Source organism: Petromyzon marinus, chromosome 53 (genome assembly GCF_048934315.1).
Source record: "Petromyzon marinus isolate PM22_M1 ecotype Great Lakes invasive population chromosome 53, UKy_Petmar_22M1.pri1.0, whole genome shotgun sequence".
Lineage (NCBI taxonomy): Eukaryota > Metazoa > Chordata > Hyperoartia > Petromyzontiformes > Petromyzontidae > Petromyzon > Petromyzon marinus.
In genome coordinates, this window is record NC_133719.1 from 10,348,038 (window position 1) to 10,368,818 (window position 20,781).

General features: G+C 55.0%; 3 protein-coding genes across 6 annotated transcripts in view; all 3 read left to right on the top strand.

The window, feature by feature from the left end:
• The window catches only part of MTHFD1 (methylenetetrahydrofolate dehydrogenase, cyclohydrolase and formyltetrahydrofolate synthetase 1), a 37,270-nt gene extending 34,772 nt beyond the window's left edge, over positions 1 to 2,498 (top strand). For both annotated transcript variants that reach the window (XM_032974422.2, XM_076052011.1), the window contains exons 26-27: positions 296 to 386; positions 1,325 to 2,498. In XM_032974422.2, the coding sequence (XP_032830313.1) occupies positions 296 to 385 (90 nt within the window). In that variant the 3' untranslated portion in view covers position 386; positions 1,325 to 2,498. The remainder of the gene's footprint in view (positions 1 to 295; positions 387 to 1,324) is intronic.
• Positions 2,499 to 2,610: 112 nt separating this feature from the next.
• Positions 2,611 to 15,682, top strand: LOC142905415 (uncharacterized). Of its 3 annotated transcripts, XM_076052010.1 has the most exons (3): positions 4,765 to 6,096; positions 11,955 to 14,172; positions 14,227 to 15,682. In XM_076052010.1, the coding sequence occupies exons 2-3, from the start codon at positions 11,958 to 11,960 to the stop codon at positions 15,324 to 15,326; spliced, it is 3,315 nt and encodes a 1,104-aa protein (XP_075908125.1). In that variant the 5' UTR covers positions 4,765 to 6,096; positions 11,955 to 11,957; the 3' UTR covers positions 15,327 to 15,682. The 3 variants fall into 3 exon arrangements, with proteins under 3 accessions (XP_075908124.1, XP_075908125.1, XP_075908123.1); XM_076052009.1 differs by lacking the exon at positions 4,765 to 6,096 and adding an exon at positions 2,611 to 4,680 and having other exon boundaries at positions 11,955 to 15,682; XM_076052008.1 differs by having other exon boundaries at positions 11,955 to 15,682.
• A 284-nt stretch (positions 15,683 to 15,966) lies between these two features.
• On the top strand, positions 15,967 to 20,682 carry LOC116953883 (uncharacterized). The gene is made up of 3 exons (XM_076052012.1): positions 15,967 to 16,866; positions 17,002 to 18,332; positions 19,611 to 20,682. Exons 2-3 carry the CDS (start codon positions 17,667 to 17,669, stop codon positions 19,665 to 19,667), a joined length of 723 nt encoding a protein of 240 aa, XP_075908127.1. The 5' UTR covers positions 15,967 to 16,866; positions 17,002 to 17,666; the 3' UTR covers positions 19,668 to 20,682.
• Positions 20,683 to 20,781: the final 99 nt, after the last annotated feature.

Genomic DNA, 20,781 nt, shown 5'->3' on the forward strand with positions numbered 1-20,781 from the left:
CTGATGGGCCCGTTAAAAAAAGGCATTTCTGTTTTGAAAGAAGGCAAGCTGCTCGCCTCAACTGAATAAATCGAGGGGCGGGGGGGCATTTTTATCACGCTAACATTTCCACTAGTCATCATTCCTCTTGTATGTATGTACGCTGACCTTTGTCACCATATGTGTTTCCAAACGTGCTAATCGGAGGTGTTCCTGTAAACCCAGCGACATTCGCACGGGGGGGGAGGTTACCTCGTCTGTGTTCAGGCGGTGGGCGGCAATGTTCTTAGACGTAGCTAGTTTTTCTCTTGTTCAGATGATGACCATGCCAGGGCTACCCACAAGGCCGTGCTTCTATGACATCGACATCGACGTGGCCACGGGGAAAATCGACGGACTCTTCTAAGGTTACTGTCACGAACTGCTGCTCCTGTTACCACACCCCTCCCCCTGCCAACTTTATTTTTCTGTTAAACATACGCGCGTGCCGGGTGCCAAGCACATGTTTTCCTGCTTGGGGGGGCTGCACGAGGCGTCTGCAGGAGTTGTAACAGATGCCTGCAGCTGCGCATGGTAAAAGATCGAGAGGAGAATTATTTTTTTTACGTTCAACGCAGAACCCCAACACAGAAAAACTGCACTTGGTTTATAAGTAGCTGCAAACGCATGGAATTTCGTGTTTTTTTTCAGCCGCTCTGACGAGATGTTAACTCCTTCGCTTGGTATACAAGAGGTCGTGGGTTGGATTCTGACCCTGACGATGCCTGTATATTTCGAGTTTTGCATGTTTTCCCCATGGTCGTGTGGATTTTTCTCCAGCGCCTCCGTTTTTTTCCTCCACATTTAGAAACATGTCTCTGGAGTATTTGGCTGCTATAAATTTCCTCATGATAAGCCACTTTGTTGAGCTATCATTTATGGCCAGGTCGCTTCTGAAAAAGATCTATTTAGCTCAGTGGGTCTTAACTGGTAAAATAAAAATAGTTTATTGATAATAAATGTGTCGTTAACCCGCCACCACCCGACACAGCCAACCAGTAAGGTTTTTCGCATACACAAAACGTTCCAATTAGTTACTACTTCAACCAACCGGTGTGGTGGAGAGTAAATACACAACCTTTACAATTTGAGTGACGTTTCGCTGGTAATAACATCCAGCATCATCGGGCGATTTTTCCCAGAATAGTTTATATTTGCGCGATATAACCACAAAAAAAAACCTTTCTTACAAATAATATCGGTCGCGAAAGCCTACGTGTCAAAAATAGTTTGGTTTATATGAAGTGTGTAATGAATGTCGGTGTTTAACTCTGACGTTTTTTCCCCCCCTCCCCTCTCTCGTCAGGTTTCTCTGTGCGCTGCGTGAACGTGCCGTGCTGGTGCCGTGGTCCCACTTGCTCACAAAAACACACGCGACCCAATAAATGTTCCTCTTCGAGGTGGCAGAGTGGAGGGTGGCGATGAACCGGTGTGTTTGTTCTTGGTTCGAGGAATACAATTTGTGAGGTCTAAAAAAAAAAACGGTAGGATGAGAAAATCTCATTAAAACTAAAAAGTGGGGAAATGTTACAGCTCGGGGAAAATGTTAAAAAAATTGTCCCTTTTTAAAGCTATTGGCTAAATCTGCTTAACTTATGTGTTTGGTGCCATTGTTGTCACGGCTTTGCTTGCTTCAATTTAAAATCGGCATTTCCACCGTGCATTTTTACAGCCGTCTTGTTTTGAAACGGCAGATTTATGGGAACACGTTAAACAAGACGCAATATGCCGAAAGATGTGACGTGGAACTTTAAGCACATCTGTTGTGATTTAGTAACGGTATAAAATAGCACTACACAGATACTTGAATACATTCACAACATGCACGGTGGCGACCTGCGTTGTAATTGAGATACATTTATGATATGTGGGGTTAGGATAAAGGACCCCTGTAATCACTTTGTGTTGATTGTTATTCAACTTTGTTGCCTTGCAACTTCGTGCTAGGCGCTTAAATAAATTACCTGTCTTGGTGTTGTCATCACCTGTGTAACAAACAAAATAAACAACTATTTCATTGACCAGGTAAAAAGCCCACTGAGCTATGAGCGCTTTTTCAGAGGTGACCTCGCCAACACGTGAAGTAGCTTCTATCATAATGTGTGGGAAGTTACAGTTGCAGCCAAATAATATCAATGCATGTTTCTAAAATGTGGAGGGAAACACCGGAGGAAAACCGGAGAACAATCCACGTGACCGCCACGGGGGGGGGGGAGAGCGACCAGGCATCGTCAGGGTCCGGGATCGAACTCGCGCACTTCCTGCGTACTAGGCGAAGGGAGACCACATCTCCTCACCACCTCACTATTATCTACTGTTCACAATGGGAAACACAAAAGCATATGCAGGCGGCAAAGTTGTTTGTGGTGGGAGGTCGTGCGGGATTTGCGAGTTTTGCTGTTCACGCTTAAATGAGCCTTACGCTGGTTTCTTTAAAGAGCCACAAAATACTGCCAGCTCAATAAAAAGTTTAAATCGAAGTGAAGTCGCGCCCCTTGTGAGATGTCGCGCACAGGCGGATTTGCTTGCTTTCAATTTGCCGCTGTTTAACAGGGACGGCACATGTCGCTGTTTGCAAGCGCACACACGGCTACCTTGTCAGGCCACGGCTGATTGGGTGGCCCAACATTTCGCAACTCTGGAGACCTCCGGAGCAAAGAAAATTCAACGGTGGCATCTGCCGCACTGTCTCTTGTGCTCTGGTTTACTCTCCAAACGTTTTTTTATGGCGCTGTCAAAACGTCCCAATGCACGATCATTCTTTCAAACAAATCTGGAGACCCGGTCAGATTTTTTTTTTTAAATCGATAAAGAAATCAATATTATGTTTGATCAGCTTTCACTGGAACACATTATAATTTGGACGTATGTAGCAAAAGTGACATGTCTCGGTGAGCCCTTGCCTAGTTTTAAATGAAGAACATGTGTAAAGTAGTACCGTATGCACGTGGATCGTTAATGTAGCAATCCACGCGCAATCCCATTGTCACGATCCGTGGCTGTATTCCGATTTAAGATCTCTAGCTTGTATTGTTTTTGTTGCGTAATTAGCCTAAATGATAGATTAGTACAAAATATGTAGATACATTGTCAACCACACCGAGTTTTACGCCCTGGGGGTTAATTACATACTCGTTATTTTGCCAGAAGGATGCTGGGGCTGGCTTGGAGTTGGGATTTTTGGTGTAAGGCACTACCACGAGGGTACACCTTCATATGTTCGTGAAAACTCAACGTCTAAGTCGGTTGCACTGAGATCTGCGTTGCGATTTTCTGCTATGATGAGCCATTGCCCGAAACGTCGCCTATCGTGGTGGCGAGATGTTATCGCCCTCGCCTGGTCGTGTGGATTTTTATCCGGGTCATCCGGTATTACTCTCCACATTTTACAAACGCGTTTAAATTATGTGACTGCTATAATTTCTACATGATAAGCCACTTTGTTGAGCTATCATTTGTGGCCAGGTCGCCTCTGATAAAGCGCTATACATAGCTCGGTGAGCTTTACCTGGTAAAATAAAGTAGTTCAGTTTAAGGTTTCCGCTTTAAGGGCCGTGTTATGTTGACGGATGTTGAGTTTGTGTTCGTCACGCACGGTGCTTCATTTCGGCCGAAACGAAACCGCCTTCCGGGAATTATTTTGGCTGGGCCACAATCCATTCTATGAACAGGTTGTTTGCACACCTGTTCACAGTACTATAGGAATATAGGGTACAGGATACAATAATATAGGATTGTTATGGATAGGCATAGCTGGTACTTTAGTGGAAGTGCCTTACGCCGATAAATCCCACACCTCCCAAGCCTGAGCAGCAACACACGTCCGTGTCATGTCAACATCATGTGTTATAGCACGGGGTGTCTATATAACACGGGTGGTTGGTCTCACCCTGCATTGACATGTGTGCGCGGTGCTAACCACCCACCACCTCGTGTGCAATGCCGGCCTTCATAGGTGCTCGTTAACAGCACTTGCCCTAACAGTCTATTGATGCTATATGGGCGGAGGGGCTTTATATTTGTGTTAAAGGATTACGCTTTGCCATATAGCTCCGCTCGTCATGGAGACGCTCGCGAACCGTTGTGCCTCAATTTCATAGACACCAAAGACAAAGATTCCCCGTACAGCCTAAACAGACTGTCGGGGCAAGTGCTGGTTAGCGAGCACCTATGAAGGCGGGCACGGCACACGAGGGTGGCCAGCACCACGACCGGTCTCCCCAGTGGCGATGTTTACACAGCGCGCCGGGTACTCATTTGAGGCCGAGTCGACCTAGGGAAGGCCCATGATCAGGGGTCAGATAATCGTCACTGGCGTTGGACATTGAGCGCGAATCAAACTGCGTTGCCGGGTTCGTAGCGCAGTTCCTTTTCCACCACCTCCACCACCACCGCCCCCATCGGGGCTGTGGTTTGCCCCGCGTTGGCCGCTTCACAACACGGGGATGAGCGCGCCACGGGCAAGAGGGAGAGAGCGAGACGATGTCCCCCCGCCGTCCGCCCTCCTCTTGTCCGCCCGCATTATTCTCCGTTTCCTTCCGACGACTCCGCGGCATCGCGCAGGCGTCGCTGTCGCCCCGTCGTCGTCGTCGTCACCACTGGCAGCGTGGAGACGCTGATGCAGCCGCAGCAGCTGCTGCTGCTGTTTGCCGTGCAGCGAAGGTGCCGGATTGATCCTCTCTCTCCCCTCCCTATCCCCACCCCCCCCCTCGTCCGTTTGCTGCGAACAGCCCCAGCCAAGCCCCCCCCCCTGCCCCCCCCCCCCCCTGGCAGGGTCTGGCCCGGCGTGCGATCCGCTTTGTTCATTGCAGCCCGTCCGTGTACGATGTAGCCAGCTCCTGCGCGGTTGTGATGATGGTGGTGGTGGTGGTGTCGTAGCGTCCACGAAACATCCGCTGAGAGGCGTGCGCACAGTGTGTGTGGGTGTGCGAGATCGGGAGAGAGATAGGAAGGGAGATCCGATGGCTGCTGCCGTACAACACGGCCAGGTCGTGGCAGCTGCTGATGGCTGGTTGACAGACGGGCACGGGGATTCTCTCTCTCCCCGTTGAATGTGGTAGCCTGCTATAATAATAATACAGCTTGGGTGGCAGTCGGGGGACCGGATAGCGACCGCCAGGCATCGTCCAGGTTGGTGGCAGTCGAGGCCAACGTCGTCGTCGTCAGCAGCAGCAGCAGCAACAGAGCTCACGGCTGTCGGGTCAAGTGGCGGCGGACGATTTGTGACGGGGGGGGGAGGGGGGAGGGCCAAGCTTTTGGCTGCCGGCGATTTGCGGCCAACACCGAGGGATTGTGACGGTCAGCGGCCACCGAGAGAGGCGGCGGCGGCGGTGGTGGTGGGGACGCTGGCTGACGGCCAGAGACGGCGTGAAGGAAGATCGTGGCAGTGGGCAGGTTCGGGCCGGGAAAGATTGATGATGGCCGAGTCGGCCAGCGGTTCAGAAGCACGGTGGCAGCGTTAGGGCCGGCGAGTCGCGGGGAACGCAGCGAGGTCTGTTGGTCGCTTGCTTTGATAGCCCAAGCGTCCGTCGGCGAATTTACCTGCGCCAGCTGCTGTCACACGAATTTACCTGCCGGGAGACGGACCCAGCCGAGTGTAAGTCGGGCTTGTATACAAGACGGCAGCGTTTCATTTTTTTCGAAATCCCCAAAGGCCGGCCGGCCGCGTGGACGATCTGACGATCGCCGGTGGCGGCAGCAAGTGGCAAGCCCCCGTTGAGCGCGTACGATGGAGACGGGCGAGCGTGACTAGCCGGTGACAGACGGGACAGTCCCCTGCGTTATCCCTGGCAGCTACCAGCAGCGAAGTGGCTACCAGCCGGTAGTCGTCGTCAGCGGGCATCATCACCGTGGGCGCAAACCGAACGGGAAGAGGGGGGTGCTGCTCGAGCCGACGAGGCAACACAAATCGAGGTGGTCGGGGAAGCTGGCAGAGAGAGAGAGAGAGGAGGGTGGTGGCCCAGCGAGTTGTCACGCGAGACCGTCTGGTGTGGGCAGCCGCCGTGTCGAGCTGCTGAGCAAGGCAAAGCATCTTCCACATTACCCCCCCTGCCCGCTCTCCTGCTCCTCTCACAGAAGGTAAACGGGGCGCGCGTCTCTCTCGGCTGTTGTTGGTGCCCCCCCCCTCCCCGCCCGTCATCATTCGCGACCGTCGAGAACGCGCGGCGGTCGACGCTGGGGCGAGGCGGGCGCACGAGGCCGGCGCTGCGACGGGACACGAGAGGCTGCTGTGGTGGATGATGATGATGGGTGGTGGTGGTGGTGAGGTCTCGTGAAATACGGTGTGTGTGTACACTCACACTTGTTGACGTGCGATCATTTAACAGCAACAACAACACGCAACGGGCTGCGATACGAGCACTGCGTGTGTGTGTGGCCTCGAATTAAAAATATATAACGGCCGACGATTCGGGCAATGACCCTCCATAGCACAACATTGCTATTGTACGTGCTACGAAGATGGGTATTACCCAAAACGTCGCCTGTTATGTTTTATGCATATATCACTAATAATAATAATATTGGTTGCAAACGCCTACGTGTTAAATTATATATTATTTTTACGTTAAGGCCACTGTTAAGGGTTTATTTTTTTAAACACATTAATGAATGTGCTCTGAATTCGGGCCATTACCCGAAACGTCGCCTGTCACATATGCACACATTTCAAGGCCACGATGTTATTACTCACGAACGCGTTATCGTCGCCGTCTCTGCTCGTGTGTCACCGCCAACGCAGCATCAGCATCATCATCACCACCGACATAATTTGTTTATTATATTTATAACCTCGTCCGCCTTGGCATTCACGCCAACAAGAGTAAGACGCTGCTGCTGCTGTGTCTCGCCGGTGGGTATCGTCTCCTCCACACCATCGACAGGTTGCGACATCGCCACGTGCTTTTTAAATCGACGTGTGCACATTCAAACCACCCCGTCAGTCGCACAACCTCCACTGCTGGATGAAATGAGCCTCGTGTTTTTAGGGCCTTGCTCGACAAATCGTTTCACCACGTGGGCTGCGTCTGCGGAGCGGGCTGGCAAAAAGGCATGCTCGGTGGGGGGGGGGGAGCATAGACGTTGGGAAACGCGGTGCAGTACAACTTGTGTTGTGACGACATAGCCGAGCAACGGGGCCGACGACGGTCCGCTTTGTGCGCATCTCAAATGTTTAAAGTGGCTGTGGTGTCCACGCGGAATGGGTAGCGGTGGTGAGCGATGGGGGGGGGGTGGTGAGCGGTGAGCTCCGTGGGGTGAGCGTGGTGCGGGTTACCCAACGGAGCTCCGCTGACCTTCGCCCGTTGCGCTTCGGGAGTTTTTGATGTCCGGCGTCACTCACGCCGGGGGATAGGTCACCACTCGCGAGCACAAAGTGGCCGGCTTTGCTCTGATCTCACACCCCCCCACACACACCACACACAACACCTCCCTCCCCTCCACAACCATCTCAGGCAGCTGATGATCGGCGCATGTGGAGGCAGCGGCGAGTGTTGGTCGATCACCGGGCAGATGTCGAGGAACTCCCGTGGGCGTCGAGGAGATTCCCGTGAGCCCCCCCCCCCCGGCTCGCCAGGAGATTTCACAGCAAAAATGCGGACTCCGCCTGTGCCTCCTGTCTGGGATTAGAGTACGTTGGTGTGCGTGTGTGTGTTGAACTTCTTTCGCACCGTACGTAGCCAACCGTGCTAATCGGAGGTGCGGTGGAAGTACGACAAACCCCGCGCAAAAAGATGTTCTAAAAAAATTAGTTTTAAATCGTAGCTCTCAGTGGCTTCCTGATATCGGGAGGCAGAGCGTTCCAGACGGCCGCAGAAGGGCACCTTGAAAGCACGCGATGCAGTGATGTGTGTTGAATTTTGATTTGAAGCTTTCGTGACTGCAGGAATCCACACTCTTTGTTTTTTTGTCGGTAAAGTCATCACGTAGGTAGGTAGAAATAAAATAAAAATCACCGACGACGTTTCGATCACAACACAAAGCGGTCGTCCTCAGGCGGAAAAAACTAGCGAGAGAGCAGCTACAACAAGAGGCTATATATGTGGTGATGGGCAAGCAAGCGGGGTCTGAGCTGGAAAGGAATTCCACCCCCGGACGCAAGCACCTCATTTGTGTTAATGGGGGAGATTAGGGAGAGAGAGAGATTAGGGAGGATTTTATACCTACGTGACTTTACGGAAAGAACCAAAGAATGTGTTGAATTTCTTTTGCACCGTACGTAGCCAACCGTGCTAATCGGAGGTGCGGTGGAAGTACGACAAACTAGACACACACACAACAACTGTTCTAAACGAATGAGTTTGTCAATCTAGACGGTGACGACGATTTAAAAGTGCGCAGCTCTCAGTGGCTCCCCAATATCGGGAGGCAGAGCGTTCCAGACGGCCGCAGAAGCGCTTCTGAAAGCGCCGCGCGATGAGGCGGTGACCAACGTCTTCTTTGTTCGACGGCCGAGCCAGAAGCCCCTGCTGCTGCTGCTGTTGCGAGGATGACCGGAGTTGGCTCGATGATGGTTGATGTGTGGCCACAATATGCTATGCTTGAAGGAGGATGCATACCGTGTCAACCCCTAGGGTTCACGACGTATTCTTGTACAGGGAAATTGAGTTTTCAGGTCCATACAGCGTACAGCCGTTTCAATACGGGCACACAAATATATAATTTGTGTCTGTTTGTGTTTCTCCCTTGTGATGGGACTTTGTAGGATGAACGTTGAGATTTATAAGGGGGCACGGGGTGACCAGTGAGGTCTGAATTGGTCTGTAGTAAGGTAGTAGTATAATGTATAGTGTAGTGTATAGTAGTGTAGTTTATAGTAGTGTATAATGTATAGTGTAGTATATAGTAGTGTAGTTTATAGTAGTGTAGTGTATAGTAGTGTAGTTTATAGTAGTGTAGTGTATAGTAGTATAATGTATAGTGTAGTGTATAGTAGTGTAGTATATAGTAGTGTAGTTTATAGTAGTGTAGTGTATAGTAGTGCAGTTTATAGTAGTGTAGTGTATAGTAGTATAATGTATAGTGTAGTGTATAGTAGTTTATAGTAGTGTAGTGTATAGTAGTATAGTTTATAGTGTAGTGTATAGTATAGTTTATAGTAGTGTAGTTTATAGTAGTGGACTTTATAGTAGTATAGTGTATAGTAGTGTATTGTAGCGTAGTTTATAGTAGTATAGTGTATAGTAGTATAGTTTATAGTAGTGTAGTGTATAGTGTCGTTTATAGTAGTGTAGTTTATAGTAGTGTATAGTAGTGTAGTGTATAGTGTAGTTTATAGTAGTATAGTGTAAAGTAGTATAGTTTATAGCAGTGTATTTTATTGTAGTATAGTAGTGTATTGTAGCGTAGTTTTTAGTAGTGTAGTGAATAGTAACGTGCCTGCAAACCCCTTATCAGTGTCCTACCTTATTACAGACCAACTCAGACCCTATTGGTCACCCACTGCCCCTCATAAATCTAAATGCACATCCTGAAAAGTCCCATCACAAGGGAGAAAAGCAAAGAGAAATTCCTTTTTCTGCCCGGCTGTTCACTGTGAGGATCTGAAAACTCAATTTCCCTGGACAAGACTTGGAAATAAACCGTGTGGGTTGGCAGCTATGCGTGCGTGCGTGTGATATATATTAAAATATAAAATAAATAGCTTAACGGTAATGCTAATTGCCTTTTACGGGGTTAGGGATGTAATGTTGATAAGTTAGTAAGAGTCTTCATTAGGGATGTAATGTTGGTAAGTTAGTAAGTCTACATTAGGGATGTAATGTTAGTAAGTTAGTAAGTCATCATTAGGAATGTAATGTTAGTAGGGTAGTAAGAGTCTTCATTAGGGATGTAATGTTATTAAGTTAGTAAGTCTACATTAGGGATGTAATGTTAGTAAGTTAGTAAGTCTTCATTAGGGTTGTAATGTTAGTAAGTTAGTAAGAGTCTTCATTAGGGTTGTAATGTTATTAAGTTAGTAAATCTACATTAGGGTTGTAATGTTAGTAAGTTAGTAAGTCTTCATTAGGGATGTAATGTTAGTAAGTTAGTAAGTCTTCATTAGGGTTGTAATGTTAGTAAGTCTTCATTAGGGATGTACTGTTAGTAAGTTAGTAAGTCTACATTAGGGATGTAGACTTACATGTGTGTGAGCGCTCATGTGTGTGAGCGCTTGCTGTGCTTCGAACCCGGCTACCCGAGTTCGATTCCCGCTCACAGCTAACCGGTTCAGGCTCAAATGAGTACCTGGTGCGATACGTAAATATCGCCACTCGGGAGACAAAGGTGGCCGGGCGAGATGCTTGCCACCCACGCCCTTGTGTGTCTTGTTGGCCTTCGTAGATGTTTGCTAACAGCACTTGTCCCAAGAGTCTGTTGAGGCTATATGGAGGATCTTTGTCTTTGCTGCACTGTGAACCCGGCAAACCGAATTCGATTCCCACTCACAGCCCCCCAACACCAGTGACACGAATCTGAACCGGTCCGGGTCGACCGAACCTCAAATGAGTACCTGGTGCGGTGTGTAAAAAACACATCATCACGAGAGAGACAAAGACGGTCTGGCGTGGTGCCGGCAACACCACTCCATTGCCCCAACAGTCCGTTAAAGTCTATACGGGGGATCTTTGTCTTTGTGTGCGTGACACACTGACACGAGGGGGGGTGGGGGGGGTGTTGCATGTCTTCTTGCGGGATGTGTGCGGGCTATGTCTGTAGATGCCACGTGACCTCCAAGTGCACACAGAGGCAACACCAACCCCAGGGAATCCTCCCTCCCTCCTCGTGTATCTCGTTCCGACTGCTGGGGCAAGTGCTGTTAGCGAGCACCTATGAAGGTCGCAATGGTACGTGAGGGCGTAGGTGGCCAGCACCACGCCTGATTATCTCTGTCTCCCGATGTTTACACGCCGTACCAGGCACTCATTTAACGCTGTGTCAACCTAGGGGAGGCCCAGGACAACCGTCACTGGTGTTGGCCCTGAGGGGGAATCGAACTCGGGTGGCCGGGTTCGTAGCGCACGCAGCGTGCTAACCGCCGCGCCACCGCTCCCCCAACGGAATCCACACACGCACACATGCAGCCCTTGCCTTGACTATCTGCGTGGCTGTATGGCTGGGGGGCGGGGGGGGGAGAATCTTTGTCTTTTGTTTCCGTGCGCGTACTCGGCGTCACATGTCTCTCGCAGCCTGCGTCAGTTGCACGGCGATCTTTCTTTTTGTACAAAACAAACTCTCGCTGCTCGATCACGGGCGCCGTGCCCCTCCGTAAAGGACGCCGCACTGCCCCCCCCCCCTCCCCCGTCACCCTTTGTCTCTCCGCTGCTGGACGAGGGCCTCGCCACCCCGTGCGGGTCGCGCAGGGGGGGTTGTTTGACCGAGCCGGCGCGGGTTGGCGAACACCGCCGGCTTAGCTGGCGGCGGTCATTCACAGCAGCGTGCGAGGCGTGGCGAGGGCCGGGCGACGCCCCGGGGGACTTGGCCACGAGCGCCCAAGATCGCAGAACACCGGCGCCTTCGCCGGCACTCCCTCGGCGCCGGTCTCTGACGCCGCTTGGCCACTGCTCGATCCGGCGGTGGGTCAGGGCCGTCCACAGCGGTGGGTTCGGGGCCTGGGGCAAAACCACACAACGCCGTGTGGGGGGGGGGGGGGGAGCCGTAACGGCGAAGCGCGGGGCCCCCCCAAAACGCGGGGCCCGGGGCGGTCGCCCCGATTCACCGTGTACCCTCGGGGCGGCTCTGCTTTGGGTGGCCGGCGATAAAGAGGCGCCGGCGGCAACGGCTTCTCCAGCGTCGATGCGAACGCCATCCCCGTGTCGACTTTGTCTTCGTCTCGTGCCACTGCCGCCGGGTCGCGGTCACTGGCGCGGCCGCCACCGACACGTGCCCTGACGTGCCCCCCCCCCACCCCTTCTTCATCGCCACCCTTCCTCCCTCCCCTCCCATGCGTGTGGCCGTAGTGAATGGAGCTGTCGCTGGACAGGAGGAGGAGGTCGCCCTCGGCCGCCTCCTCCTCCTCCATGGCCGCCGTGGCCTCGCCGGCAGCGGCCGTCCCCACCGCTCTGTCTCCCGCGGCGGCGCCGCCGCCGCCGCCGCCGCCGCCCTCGTGCTCAAAGCAGGCGTCACGCGAGTCCGGCGTGTGCGTCTCGTCGTCGCCGTTGACGTCCTCCTCTTCCTCCTCCTCCTCGTCGTCGTCGTCCTCCTCATCGGTCGCGTCATCCCCGGCGGCCACGTCGCAGGCCATCCTGAAGCAGGCGTCCCTCGTGTACAGCCTCGAGAAATCCGGGCGCGCGTCCGTGAGCCGGCAGTCCTCGTCCGCGCCGCAGCAGCCGCAGCCGGCGAGGAGAGGCTCGTCGCGGCGGGGGGCGGACGGTGCGGGCGACGCGGCGGCCGGAGGGGCGGACGCGAGCGGCGACGACGGCGGCGGCGGCGGCGAGAACGACGACGACGACGACGAGGGGGGCGCCGCGCGGTTCTCGTGCGGCTGCCTGCGGCTCGCGGCTGCGGCGGCGGCTTCGGCGGCGACGGCACGGAGGAGGAGGACGTCGAAGAGGTGTGGCCTCGGCCCTGGTGAAGACGACAAGATGGAGCTGACCAAAGCCGGCTCGGCCGACGTGGCGGACCCGCGCCGCCACCGCCGCCACCACCTCCTCCTCCGGCTGTGGCCCGGCTGCGCGCGGAGGGGGCGGCCGAGGCGGCAGGAGGAGCCGGAGTCGTTGCTCGACGCGGGGATGGCGACAGCAACGGCGCCGTCGCCGCCGGGGTCGACGCCGGCGGCGGCGGGCGCCGGCGAGGGGCCGACGAGGAGCGGCGTGCCGGGGCGGCGGCGGCGGCAAAACACCACGGAAGCTGGAACGCAGACGGAGGAGGAGGAGGCGCCGGGGTCGCGACCCGTGAGACGCGACGACGCCCTGTCGCTGTGGAACTCGTTCTGTCGCACCCTGAGCCAGCGCAGCACGGGCCGGCGCTCGTCCCGCGCCGCGGAGTCCGGCGGCGACGGCTGCACGGCCAAGCTGCTGACGAACGCGGAGGGCGGCGGGCACGGGGGGGAGGGGGAGGCGGCGGGGGGCGGCGGCGCGGCGACGGCTCCGGCTCCGGCGCCGCCGCCGCCGCACTCGGCCTGGAAGCCGTTCCGCCGCTCAGACCGGCAGCGGAGCAACCGGCGCGGGCCGGAGAGCGCGGCGCAGGACGCGGGGGTCCCGTCGGAGCCGGCGGCGGTAGGGGGGGCCGGCGGCAAGCAGGAGGAAGAGTCGGGCGAGGTGGCCGTCTGCATCATCAAGCTGCACTCGCCCGCGAAGGACGCCGCCGTCTGCCTCCACGTGAAGACGCACGGCAAAGGCAAAGCGTCGGCGCAACTCGGCGGAGAGCTCGTCCGTGCCGGGGCGGCCGCGGCGACGGCGACGCCGGTGCCGGCGCCGGAGCCGACCGCGGCGGCATCGGCGACGGAGGAGTCGGTTGGGAAGGACGATGATGCCGTTCCCGGAGCGGAGGCGGAAAGATCGAAAGAGCCGCATTGCTCGGCCGGAGAGCAGATCAGCATCGTGATCTGCGACTACGACAGCAACGGGCGGCAGGAGCCCGCTTCGGACGCGAGTCCGCCGCCGGAGGGCGGCCGCCACGGAGGTCCCGGCGACGGGGAGCGTTCGGGGGGCACGGTGGAGGAGGCGGGGGGACGGGAGGAGGAGGAGGAGGCGGGGGGACGGGAGGAGGAGGCAGGGGGACGGGAGGAGGAGGAGGAGGCGGCGGCGGCGCCGGCGTGGAGCGAGCGGTCGGAGCCGAGCGCCGGCGTCGGTCGCGAGACGAACGCAGGCGAGGCCTGCTCAGCGCCATGGGGTAGTGAACACCCAGACGCGGAAACAATTACAGTGGATGGACGCCTAGGCAGGGAACCGGCAAGTGGACACCTAGACACGGGACCAGGAGGTGAACACTTAGACAGGGAACCAGCAGGTGAACACCAAGACACGGAACCAGCAGTTGAACACTTAGAGAGGGAACCTGAACCGGCAGGTGAACACTTAGACAGGGAACCAGCAGGTGAACACTTAGACAGGGAACTGACAGGTGAACCCTTAGAGAGGGAACCAGCAGGTGAACACTTAGCCAGGGAAGCTGAACCAGCAATTGAACACCTAGACAGGGAATCAGCAGTTGAACACTTAGACAGGGAACCAGCAGGTGAACACTTAGACAGGGAACTGACAGGTGAACACTTAGAGAGGGAACCAGCAGGTGAACACTTAGCCAGGGAAGCTGAACCAGCAGGTGAACACTTAGACAAGGAATCAGCAGGTGAACACTTAGACAGGGAACCAGCAGTTGAACACTTAGACAGGGAACTGACAGGTGAACACTTAGAGAGGGAACCAGCAGGTGAACACTTAGCCAGGGAAGCTGAACCAGCAGTTGAACACCTAGACAGGGAATCAGCAGGTGAACACTTAGACAGGGAAGCTGAACCAGCAGGTGAACACTTAGACAGGGAATCAGCAGGTGAACACTTAGACAGGGAACCGGAATCAGCAGTTGAACACTTAGACAGGGAACTGACAGGTGAACACTTAGAGAGGGAACCAGCAGGTGAACACTTAGCCAGGGAAGCTGAACCAGCAGTTGAACACCTAGACAGGGAATCAGCAGGTGAACACTTAGACAGGGAACCGGAATCAGCAGTTGAACACTTAGACAGGGAACCGGAATCAGCAGTTGAACACTTAGATACGGAACCAGCAGAAGAACACCCAGAGAGCGAACCAGCAAGTGAACGCCAAGACATGGAAAAAGCAGGTGAACAATTAGACAGGGAACCGAAGCCTGCAGCTGAACATCTAGACATGAAACCAGCAGGTGAACACTTAGACAGGGAACCGGAACCAGCAGGTGAACACCTAGACACGGAACCAGGAGGTGAACACTTAGACAGGCAACCAGAACCAGCAGGTGAACACCAAGACACGGGACCAGGAGGTGAACACTTAGACAGGGAACCGGGACCAGCAGGTGAACACCAAGACACGGGACCAGGAGGTGAACACTTAGACAGGGAACCGGAACCAGCAGGTGAACACCTAGACACGGAACCAGGAGGTGAACACTTAGACAGGGAACCAGAACCAGCAGGTGAACACCAAGACACGGGACCAGGAGGTGAACACTTAGACAGGGAACCGGAACCAGCAGGTGAACGCCAAGACACGGGACCAGGAGGTGAACACTTAGACAAGGAACCGGAACCAGCAGGTGAACACCTAGACACGGAACCAGCTGGTAAACACTTAGATAAGGAACCAGATCCAGCAGGTGAACACCAAGACACGGAAACCAGCAGGTGAGCACGTAGACAGGGAACCGGAACCAGCAGGTGAACACCTAGATAGCGAACCAGGAGGTGAACACTTAGACAGGGAACTGGCAGGTGAACACTTAAAGAGGGAACCTGAACCAGCAGGTGAACACTTACATATGGAACCAGCAGGTGAACACTTAGACAGAGAACCAGCAGGCGAACATTTAGACACTGAACCGGAACCAGCAGGTGAACACTTAGACAGGGAACCAGCAGGTGAACACCAAGACACTGAACCAGCAGGTGAACATTTAGACTGGGAACCGGAACCAGCAGGTGAACACCTAGACAGCGAACCAGCAGTTGAACACCAAGACACGGAACCATCAGGTGAAACACTTAGCCAGGAAGCTGAACCAGCAGTTGAACACCTAGACAGGGAATCAGCAGGTGAACACTTAGACAGGGAACCAGCAGGTGAACACCTAAACAGGGAATCAGTAGGTGAACACTTAGACAGGGAACCGGAATCAGCAGTTGAACACTTAGATACGGAACCAGCAGAAGAACACCCAGAGAGCGAACCAGCAAGTGAACGCCAAGACATGGAAAAAGCAGGTGAACAATTAGACAGGGAACCGAAGCCTGCAGCTGAACATCTAGACATGAAACCAGCAGGTGAACACTTAGACAGGAACCGGAACCAGCAGGTGAACACCCAGACACGGGACCAGGAGGTGAACACTTAGACAGGGAACCGAAGCCTGCAGCTGAACATCTAGACACAGGACCAGGAGGTGAACACTTAGACAGGGAACCAGAACCAGCAGGTGAACACCCAGACACGGGACCAGGAGGGGAACACTTAGACAGGGAACTGGAACCAGCAGGTGAACACGTAAATAGGGAACCGGAACCAGCAGGTGAACACCTAGACTCTGAACCAGGAGGTGAACACTTAGACAGGGAACCAGCAGGTGAACACTTAGACACGGAACCAGCAGGTGAACACTTAGAGAGGGAACCTGAACCAGCAGGTGAACTCTTAGACAGAGAACCGGCAGGTGAACACTTAGACAGGGAACCTGCAGGTGAACACTTAGACAGGGAACCTGCAGGTGAACACCTAGACACTGAACCAGAAGGTGAACACTTAGACAGGGAACCAGCAGGTGAACATCAAGACATAGAACCACCAGGTGAACACTTAGACAGGAAACCGGAACCAGCAGGTGAACACTTAGACAGAGAACCGGCAGGTGAACACTTAGACAGGCAACCGGAACCAGCAGTTGAACACTTAGACAGAGAACCGGCATGTGAACATTTAGACAGGGAACCTGCAGGTGAACACTTAGACAGGGAACCGGAACCAGCAGGTGAACACTTAGACAGGGAACCAGCAGGTGAACACTTAGACAGGGAACCGGAACCAGCAGGTGAACACTTAGACAGGGAACCGGCATGTGAACATTTAGACAGGGAACCTGTAGGTGAACACTTAGGCAGGGAACCGGAACCAGCAGGTGAACACTTAGACAGGGAACCAGCAGGTGAACACTTAGACAGGGAACCGGAACCAGCAGGTGAACACTTAGACAGGGAACCGGCATGTGAACATTTAGACAGGGAACCTGCAGGTGAACACTTAGACAGGGAACCAGCAAGTGAACACTTAGACAGGGAGCCAGCAGGTGAACACTTAGACAAGGAACCAGCAGGTGAACACTTAGACAAGGAACCAGAACCAGTGTCGGCAGGAACGCCGGCGTTTTCTGGCGGTGGCGTTGGAGTCCGGCTCCCCGGCTGCGCCGCGCCGGTGGCGGCGCACGGAGCAGACGGCGCGGCCCGTGCCAGGCCTCGCCCCGCCGCACCGCAGGTCGGCGGCGGCCCAGACGCTTCGCTGGCAAACGGCAAGGCCGGAAGCGCCGCGGGATCGGCGGCCTCGCCGCCCGCGCCGGGAGCGGAGGAGGTCGCCGCTCCCGGCCGGGTGCGGTTCGTCCGCGAGGGCCGGGACGGTGCCGGTGGGGGCGGCCGGCCGGCGAGCCGCGGCTTCTCGTCGGAGTTTGACGGCTGTGTCTGGGAGGAGCTGTACCTCATCGAGGAAGAGGAGGCCGAAGCGAAGGGTCCTCGGGGTGACGGGAGGGCCCGGGTGGAAGAGGAGAGGGGGAGAGACGAGGAGGAGGAGGAGGAGGCGGGACGGGGAAGCGACCGGGACGAGGAGGAGCAGAAGAAGGTCACGGGGTCGGTAGGCGCAAAGGCGGCGAGCGCGGCGACGGCCGGGCGCGAGAACGGGATTCGAGCGACGGCGGAGCGCCGGGAAGATCGGCGCTCCGCCTCGGAGCGGAGGAGGTGGGGGGACGCGCGGGAGGATGCCGGGATCCGGATGGCCGGGGGCGACGAGACGGAGGGCGAGGATAACGGCCTCGCGTCCGCGACCGCCCTCGCGAGAGAAATCGTCGCGTCGGTCCTGACTTCGGCTCTCGCCGAGATCTACGGCACGGGACGCGGCCGCGGCGGCGGCGGCGGCGGCGGCGGCGACGCCGACGCCGCGGGGGCGACGTTCCCCTCCTCGCCGGGGTCGAGCGCGGCGCCGAGCCCGGCCGAGGGGCCCGGGCGGCGGCGCCGCGGGCCGACGGCGGCCGCCGAGGCGCCGCCGCGCGAGGCGGCCTTCGGCGCGGGAGGCAACGCGACGGTGAGCGAGTGGCTCGCCGGCGTGACGACCGCGAGCGCCGCCGCCTCCCAGGCAGCTTGGCGCACGTCGCCGTCGCCGTCGTCGACGCCGTCCGACGACGACGGCGACGACGGCGACGGCGGCGGGACGGGCGGCAGCTCGAGCGACGGCGGCGGCGGCGGCGGCGGCGGGAGGGACGGCGCCCGACGGCGACGTGGAGGGAGAGGGCCGCTCACGCCCCAGCAAGCCGAGGTGCTCAACAAGGCGGCGGCGTCCATCGTGGCCGACGTCATCGAGATGGCCGGCAGGGCCGTGATGGCCGAGGACGCCGCCGCCGCCGCCGCTGCCGCCGCCGCCCTTCAGCCGCCGCACCGGGAGGTGCGCGGGGTCACGTGACGGCGGTGACGGCCGCGGTTCGTTTGGGGGGGTCGCCGAGGAGCCAGGGGGCCGCTGAGTTTCGGCCGGTTTAAGAAGAGCTTTATAGTTCATCGGATTCCTCTTGCAGTATAAAGATGGACTCTGATTATAGCATAAATAAATGTAATATAATTAATACGATATTATACACATTTAACATATTATATTATAATCTAAATATAGATTACGATTTGCATTTAGCGAAATGCTTTTACGCAGTTAGAGTACCAGATGCACAAGACAATTGTAATAAATGCATACACACACACACTTTATATACATACGTACTGTACTGTAGAGGCGATCACGTGTTTTTTAGATAAATTAACTTAGGGAAAATCCACGAGCTATTAATTTGCGTCAATCGGCAAACCAGATGAACCGCTGTGGATGATGCACAGCGGTTCGCTGCGTGTGCGTCTCTGTTTTGCTCACGAATTTGCGGTGGCCAGATTGCTTCTGACAAAATAAGTTCACACCTCAGTGGGCTTTGCCTCGTATGATAGGGATGGCTCAGTGCCGTTTCTGTTTGTGTTTGGGCGATTCATCTTCTTTGGTTCTCTCGGTAAAGTCACGTAGAATGAGAATAAAATAATAACGTAAGACAATACAATTCTCACGACGTTTCGGCCACAACACAAGTAGCCTTCTTCAGGTGAAAGAACAGAACTGTCGGGACGATAGAGCTTCAATTGAAGCTTCAATTGAAGTTCTGTTGTCCCGACAGTTCTACGTGTGGACGTGTCCGGGATTCTGTTCCGCTGAGCGATCCGCGTCTCCCAACTCCTGCAACACAAACAGGATCAGGATCAGAATATGAACACTGCAGGAGGAATCCGATGAGCTATGAAGCTCTTTTTATTCCACAGATGCAACCTCGTCGTGTCAATTTGAAGCTCTGTCGTCCCGACAGTTCCGTTCTTTCACCTGAAGAAGGCTGCTTGTGTTGTGACCGAAACGTCGTGAGAATTTTATTGTCTTATTTTATTATTTTACTCTCATTCTACGTGACTTTACCGAAAGAACCAAAGAAGATGAATCCTTGCAGTCACGAAAGCTTTAAATCGAAATGTGGGCGATTTGTTCACCTAACTTGTACTTTGCACTGCTATCGCGTTATTGTAACCGTTCTTAACCCGTGCCCCTACCGGGACATCTGTGGGATAAAAAGAGCTTCATAGCTCATCGGATACCAACTGCAGTGTTCATATTCTGATCCTGATCCTGTTTGTGTTGCAGGAGTTGGGAGACGTGGATCGCTCAGCGGAACAGAATCCCGGACACGTCCACACGTAGACACGATGAGGTTGCATGGCGGATGATGAGGAGGTGGTGGTGGAGGAGATGGGTGGATGATGATGATGATGTAGATGAGGAGGAGGATGATGATGATGAGTAGGTGAATGAGGATTGGACGGATGATGAGGAGGAAGAGGGTGATGATGATGATGATGAGTTGGAGATGGTGGATAAGGAGCAGGCTGATGAGAATTATAGTGGCAAAGATAATGAGGTGGATGAGGAGGATTATGTGATGGAGGGGAGGAGGTGGTTAAGGTGGATAATGAGTCGTGGATGTGGAGAATGATGAGGGCGGGAGATGAGGCGGCGATGACGAGGTGCAGGAGGGTGATGATGACGATTTGGAGAATGAGAAGTATGAAGAGGGCGACGAGGTGGAGCGTGACGAGGTGGAGGTCAGGGCAACCGTTCTGGCTGCGAGCAGCCTTTGGGCGACCGCTCACCACGAGGGCACCCAGAGAATCTATAAACTATAAAAATTATTCTTTATTTTACCAGGTAAGGTCCCACTGAGCCGTGTAGCTCTTTTCTCAGAAGCGAGCTGGTCGTCGCAAACGACAGCTCAACGAAAGTGGCTCATCGGCATCGTCACGTGGACATTTAGAGCAGCCAAATACCCTAATTGCGTGGTGATGTCGATTCTAAATGTGGAGGGGAAAACGGAGGACCCGGAGAAAAATTCGAGCGACCACGGAGGGAGAGAGAGAGAGACACGCAAACTCCAAATATACAGCAGCAGGCGTCAGGGTTGGGATCGAACCCACAACCTCCTCCATACCTGGCGAGGTAGTTAACATCTCCTAGCCACCGTGGCGCCCCATCATCCGCGACGGCCCCAGGCCCCCGTGCTTTTGGGGGGGCCACGTGCTTGGATGTCGCGGTGTCTCGGTGTAAGAGTTTAATTCATGGGCGGTTCGTCGTTGCAGAGATGTAGCGATTTAAAATGGGTTCCATCTTTTTTGAAACACCCTGTACCTCGGGTTTAATTTGAAGGCATCGGTCAGGGCGGCGGGGGGTGGGGGGCGGGGGGTGGGGGCGGGGGGGTGGGGGGGATTGGGGGGGGTGGGGGTGGGTCCATGCGTTGTGACTTGTCCTGGGCCCCCCCTCC

Bases quoted from the DNA above. Each gene is read 5' to 3' on its own strand.
- LOC116953883 (XM_076052012.1), top strand. From the start codon at position 17,667: ATGGCCGGGGGCGACGAGACGGAGGGCGAGGATAACGGCCTCGCGTCC. The intron at 18,333-19,610 runs GTGCGCGGGGTC...TTTGTGTTGCAG, and splicing joins TTCAGCCGCCGCACCGGGAG to GAGTTGGGAGACGTGGATCG.
- LOC142905415 (XM_076052009.1), top strand. From the start codon at position 11,958: ATGGAGCTGTCGCTGGACAGGAGGAGGAGGTCGCCCTCGGCCGCCTCC.